Source organism: Halyomorpha halys, unplaced genomic scaffold (genome assembly GCF_000696795.3).
Source record: "Halyomorpha halys isolate HHAL.00 unplaced genomic scaffold, Hhal_1.1 Scaffold1059.1, whole genome shotgun sequence".
NCBI classification, from domain to species: Eukaryota; Metazoa; Arthropoda; class Insecta; order Hemiptera; family Pentatomidae; genus Halyomorpha; species Halyomorpha halys.
In genome coordinates, this window is record NW_027108502.1 from 104108 (window position 1) to 110977 (window position 6870).

Genomic DNA, 6870 nt, shown 5'->3' on the forward strand with positions numbered 1-6870 from the left:
GTTTGGTTTGTGGGATAAAGAAGTTTATTGGAGGGGAAAGCATCAATTCCGAAAGCATATTTACATTTACTAATTCTTCTAATTATTATTATTATTATATGGGCGACAGACCATGGAGGTCTAAGTCCTCGTGCAATGTATTAGGAAATACATCGCGCGTTTCTGACGTGGTTTTTTCGTAGCGTGGGTTCGTCACTCCCACACCTATTTTTTGTGAGTGCCACCCATTGGCTAACGGGCCTCACAAATGCCTGGGGGAGGTTGTGAGTGAGTTTTGTATTATTTTATGCTTGAAAAAAGCCCAGGTGGGACCAGGACTTGATCTGACAACCTTCGGGTTGGTAGACTGGCACGGTTGGTAAACGCTACCACTGCCTCCTGATACTGGATGAAAATGGCTTCACTATGCCATTTTTTGTATATTGAATGGGCCAACTTCCAGAAATGTTCTACCAAAAAAAAAGAAAGAAAAAAACATTAAATAACATTAGAAATATCAGGAAGTATTTTTTACCTTCTAAAGTTCGATTACCTGTTCTTATCTTCCTCGAGTTGCACTTTCATGTTTTGTGTATTGTTGCTTGGTAGCAAAAAAAAACTTATTAATTATTATTAAATTAGGTAAAGAATTAAATAATATAAAATACAAAGTAGAAATTGCCAATCTGAGTCCGGGTAAAGTGAAAAAAAAAAAGGTCATCTTTCCCGGCCAGGGAAATTATTTATCATACATGAATCTTTTTAGGCGGAATGATGTCAGTTTTCTTAATGGGCTGCTACGATGAGCGGAGTAAATGTTGGTGCACGGTGACGAAGGTTCACACTGGACATGACGATGCCACATTAGAGAGATTACAGGTTTTTTTTTTTTTTTTTTAGGATGTTTAAAATATTTTCAAAAAGTAATATATTTGCTAATATTTTTTTTTTTTAAATAGACCGAGCTAGGTGAGAATATGATCAAAATAAGTAAAGATATGAATAAAGTTCCATCTTGGCTTCGTTGTACTAAGACCATGGTTCCAGACTTTGTTGCTAAGGATCCAAAGGTATGTGTTTATTAAAATTTAATTTTAGGATTTAGCATAAGAACTAATTTATTATTAGTTTATGGGCTGAAGTAGTGTTGTATGTTATAATTTTTTGTTAATTTTCTTGTATTGAGAAAAACTTAATTAAAAAAAAGTTTTGTTGGCCAACTGTATTGGGTTGCTAAATACACAGCATACTTATACGTTATTTAGTTAGGTAATGTTTTTTAATTCTTATAATAAAATTATAATATGTAATAGTTAAACATGATTTTTTTCTTTTGTTTTTATCATTTTTGTTCTTCATATTTTCTTTCTGTATTTTCATATATTTTTTTTTTTATCCTTTTTTCCTTATTATACTTCATAAAACAGGTGTTTTTCAAAAGGATATTATCATCAGCTATTTTAGTTTTGGAAAATATTTAGAAGGTCATTCTGATTGAGGATCTAGAGCAATGGTTCCTTTTTGAAAATGGCGAAACTCCTGCATTATAATTTGATTCAAATTAAATCACCCATCTTTTCTGAAAAGCTAAGGAAGGCTAGGATATCTATACAATACCTATGTGAAGTGTGACTGTAACATTCAAAACTGGGCTGAAGTAATAAGAAGTGACCTATTCATAAATTATTTGTGGAACCTTTGGGAGAGGCTTGTGGAGTCCCAGTTGGGAACTATTGGTCTAGAGCCTTGAGTGCAAATGTGGGTCAAAATGTTTGCCTTAGGTTAAAAGTTTTATTCTATTGTTTGTTTAATTTAATTGATCCTGACAATCTAGATTAAATAATTATTTTTTCTTTCAAATTTCTTTGTATCACACAATAGTTTATTATTTACATTTCATTTTGTATTTTCAGCTTCAACCAGTTTGGGAAATAACGGGAGCTGAATTTACCCAAAATGTGGTTCACACTGCGGACGGGATTTCGGTCAGGTTTCCTCGAGTGACGAGAATAAGGAGTGATAAGGATTGGGCACAGGCGACGTCACTTGCAGAATTGAGGGTCGGCTTAGAATTTAATACTATTAAAGTATTCGTTTAGTTTATATTTTTAATCATAATTACAAGTACTTATTTTGTTTTTTAGGAAATTTATAAAAAATCCAAAGAAACATCTGATTTCACATTGGGCGAGGGTACTTCCGATCATAGCCCTTCTGTATCCCCGACCAAATCTCCCAGAAAGAGACCAGCTTCAACCACTCCAACATCATCACCAAAGAAAATTCCTAAAAAAATGAATACTACTTCACCTAAAATCGTCGCTTCCAAAAAGGTTAGCATTAATCATTCCTTGGAGTATAATTATCAGTATTAAATTCTTCAAATGAAAATTATAATTTTATTTTTCATTATTATTAATTTTGATTATCTTTTCAGAGACCTTTAGAAAACACCTTACCACCGACAACATCCAAAATTTTTAAAAAGGATAATAAAATAATTGAAGTAAGTATTTATATTCTATAATTGTCCATATTATTTAATTACATTAAAACTGTTCAATTTTCTTCATCATCACCTAGGTGTCACTGTGCAAAAGTGTTTTAATCTGATTGTAGCTTCATTGGTACAACATGTAGCGTTAGCTATCACACAACACTTGGTGCGACAGTAGTGTGATGGCAGTAAAGGTTATCATGATGGCAACTATAATAAAGTTTATACCATGGCAGTGGTCATTGGTTAATTAACCACATAACATTTTTATTTGTTTCAAAAAATGAAAATTAAAAATTTCATTAATTACAATTATCCTTTAATTTTAAAAATGAATATTATGCTGTAACTATTATTGTGAACTTTATTGAAGAAATTGTTAAAGGTTTCTTAACCTGGATTCCGATGCCCTCCATAATTATTGTTTTGTTTGTGTCCAATTAGGGATTAGGAAAGTAATGCATCAATATGGATTGATGGTCGATCCCACATATATTATTAGAACCAATTTATAATCTGTAAAAATAGCTAGTAAAATATCTATTTTAGGTTTATAATAATGTTTCAATTGATATGTAATACAAGTGATATGCTATGTAAGTGATATACAGGAAACCAAAGAGAATTAATTAATAAGGAATTGAGGTTGCATTTAATCGAAAATCATCTTTTACTGTAAATGGTTTAATCATTTATATTGTAGTGTGATACCTGGGCCAAGAAATTACTAAAGATAAACAATATTTTTAATAATAATCCTATAACGAAGAACAATACCCAAACTGCACTACAATAAGATTACAATTTCACACTGAACTGAAAGCATCTGTTTCTTTTGTCTTTTCCCTCATCATTGCCACCATAATATTCGATAGGCTTGAATGATTATTATTTATCATTCTTTCAACCACAGCCAACAAGATCATTGAGTTGCAATATATTAAATGATAAATCTAAATAAATAATCATGTGTATTTGAGAGGTTTGATTAAACTCTTTTGATCTATGGTTTATATGAAATTACATTTATTGTATTATTTACTTAGTTTTTTTCCATACATTTTTCAGAGTAAGGAAATGAAAATGAGAGTCCTAAAAACTTTGGGAGAGGATAAAATTGCTGCTGAAAGTTACAATTTGAAATATGTAAGTTTTGTTAATATTTGTTTATAAAAATATAAAGACAAACAAGATTGTTTACATTCCAGTATGACAACTGTAATTTAAAAAAAAAATAAATTCAATAAAATTAGTTGAGAAAGAACAACTACCTAGTTTTCAACTATTTATAGATTGCTGATGTTTCGACTCACAATGTAATTCTTTCTCAGGACTATCATGATCTGAAAAATATAATTATTAAACCTCCAGTCATCTCAATAGCCCTGATAAACATGTATTGGGTTGTAAATTAAGTTCGTAGCGTTTTTTACTGGTGATTTCAATAAAAATTTCAGATTCTTGTAAATATTTTTATTAAATTATATATGAACCATTTTGATCTATTACATGTTGCTATCTTTCATTTTTTAATTTATTTCATTATTTTTTAATTCATTTAATCATTTAATTTAATTTTTTTTTAAAGGTAATTTTTTTCATTTTATCCTTCTAGAACTTCTCAGATTTTTGTGCAATGAACTCCTCTATGTGCGTTTTGCAGTCCTCGAGCGAATTAAAGTGTTTTCCGTTAAGAGAGCTTTAAAGGGCCCGAAATAAGTGAAAACCTATTAGGGCAAGGCCTGGTGAATAGGGTGGGGGATCACATCCCAGCCAAACTCCAATAATTTCTCCCGGGTCTGCAAAGACACGTGAGGACTGGTGTTATTGTGATGGAAAACTATGCCTTTGCGATTAGCTAATGCTGGGTGCTTTTGCTCAATTGCTGCCTTTAATTGTTCCAACTGAGCATAGTTCTGTAATATCCCATGTCGTAGAGTGATGGTTGTCTGTAACCTATGCATGAATTTGGTCTTCTTTAACAGTTGAAGTACAACCCGAGAGCTTTGTGTCTTCCAAGTTAAAATTTCTGGTTCTGAACCGAGCAAACCACTTATGGACTGTGCTTTCTCCTAAGGCATTTTCTCCATACGTACTGCGAATTTTGCTTACTGTCTGTCCTGCAGATTTTCCTTTTCAGAAATAAAAAATCATTAAATGATGAAAATGAATTTTTTTCTCTTCCATTTTGAGCAAGAAGATACCACTTAAAGATAAGTAATATCAGTTGACACTGATGCATAAAAGCACTTTAACTAATCCTTTTTTTAGAATATATAATACATTATTGACCAAGTAAATATGACTTAACAAATGTAGAGAGGGTTAAATTGAAATATTGAAAAACATTACAAACTTATTTTACAACCCAATAAATACATTGGGAGTTTAAACATCAGCAATCAAAAAATTGTTAAAAACTACTTTCTTCCTCTTGCCTGCAGCCCTGTCATTTTCAAATTCACATACAGTCTATCTACATCTATACATAAAATCATTACTACCCTTTTGGATTTATAATTATTTATTTATTCTTCTTCCAATAATGTTTTGGGCCATGTTTCCTGCTTATTTTCAAGTTATGTACATGGAAATATTTATTGATATATTATCTAATAATCTTTAATTTTTAAAGAAAAATCTACTATAATTTAATAATTTATATTCAATTAATATTTAACATATAAAAATTTCATTTTTCACATAAAATATTTCATATCTTTGAGAATAGGCTAAAAAAAAAAGTTTATATCCTTATTTTGTATTATTAAATCATTTATCTGGATATCTCATCAATTATTAAATGTCCATAATAAATGTTTCCATATTTTCTTCAAAATATTTGTCTTCATAATTTTCTTATATTATTATGCTATACTTCTTCCTTAATAATTACAGATTTTTATTAACATTATTTCTATCGAAATATCAACTATTACTTGAGGTGTTTGATCGTAAAAATGGCAACTGATAAAATGAAAGGTTTTACAATTTTTTTTTTTTTTTTAAATATTTCTTCATTACCATATCTGCCCTTTTGCAATGCTATAACCATGAGCTATTATATTTAAAAATAGTAAAAATCAATTAAAAAATAAATAATATAATAATCCAGAGAAAAATAACTGAGAAACTAATTTTTTTTTTTGTTTACAATGTTAAAATGTTTTTAGCTTAACTCAAGAGTCACTTACCATTACTTAATATCAATATTAGTCTCTAAAAAAAAACAGGTTTCATGCTGTTTTCAATTTCAAAGGATTTTTAAATATTGCTCGATTTAAGTATCTTCCTGTTTTAAGCTAATATTTCAAAAGTGATATAGGACCGTCGCTCCCCAGGAGCCTTAGTGGGTCCGGTGGAGAAGGATTGCCTTTTTTTGGTGTTATGATCTCCTCTTGTGAGATTGTGACATGTTACTAAATATTCTTTCAACAATTTATGAAATCAGCATTAAAAAATCCAGTGGTAAAAGGCGAAATACTTCAATTCATAAATAATTTCAGTTTCCATGTGTAATGAGTGAACGCCTTATTTATCTAAAAACAAAATGAATTTACCTGTCTAACAACCTATTGGAAAAAAAAAATTATCGATTAGCCATATTATCCATGGCATGTTCTGTAGTTTCCGAGACCAAACTAATAGCCATTGTATCTGTTTTCAGCCTCTTCCAGATGTCTTCATTGGAGTTCGACTTTTCTTTCCTGAAGCTATACCACAGGATCAAAAAGACTGTCTTGAACAATACTTTGTTGCGTATCCTTTTTTGATTTATCACTTATTTTAAATATTAATCTATCCATAGACCTATTATTTAAAGGTATGTTATAACACATAATGGTTTATTAGGATGTTGAATTGGATATATGCGAGCGGAAAAAGAATCATGCACTATTTCTTTAAATAGCAGTAAGGAACTGCCATATTTTTGAGATGATATGGGTTATTTTTCAAAATAAGTTCAAATATTTGTCTGCTAATGTATTTATTGAATCATCTCCATCAGATTATGAATAAATCGCTTCCTTGTACAACTGTTGTTCAAGAAACAGTACTTCCTTGAAAAGTACTAAACCCTGACCCTTAATGGATTGGAGCAGTATAGATTTTCATCTCCATCAGTAGATTTGCAAGTAAATATTTTTCTTGCAGCTTATGATGTAAATTTTTCTAATTTTAAGTTTATGTGATTGGTCTAATCTACCAAGATATTTTGTTAAATTTTACCTAATTTTGAAAAATTATACAGACTAGTCATCGTAAGAAATTACTGGACTAATTTTTTCTTTAAACTATTATACTTAAAACTGATGAGATCTTCCATATCCACTAGTCAAACTAGCAGTTATTTTGAGGTAGAAAAAAAATTTGGTAGCACTCATAAACTATTA

At 29.9% G+C, this 6870-nt stretch overlaps 1 protein-coding gene across 1 annotated transcript in view; it reads left to right on the top strand.

Annotated features, from left to right (window-relative positions):
- DNAlig3 (DNA ligase 3) overlaps positions 1 to 6870 on the top strand; it is a gene marked incomplete at its 5' end in the record, with an annotated part of 68748 nt that overhangs the window by 57829 nt on the left and 4049 nt on the right. Inside the window, 7 exon segments of the mRNA XM_067046830.1 lie at positions 746 to 858; positions 939 to 1049; positions 1893 to 2039; positions 2124 to 2312; positions 2417 to 2485; positions 3545 to 3622; positions 6144 to 6235. Of these exon segments, the coding sequence (XP_066902931.1) occupies positions 746 to 858; positions 939 to 1049; positions 1893 to 2039; positions 2124 to 2312; positions 2417 to 2485; positions 3545 to 3622; positions 6144 to 6235 (799 nt within the window).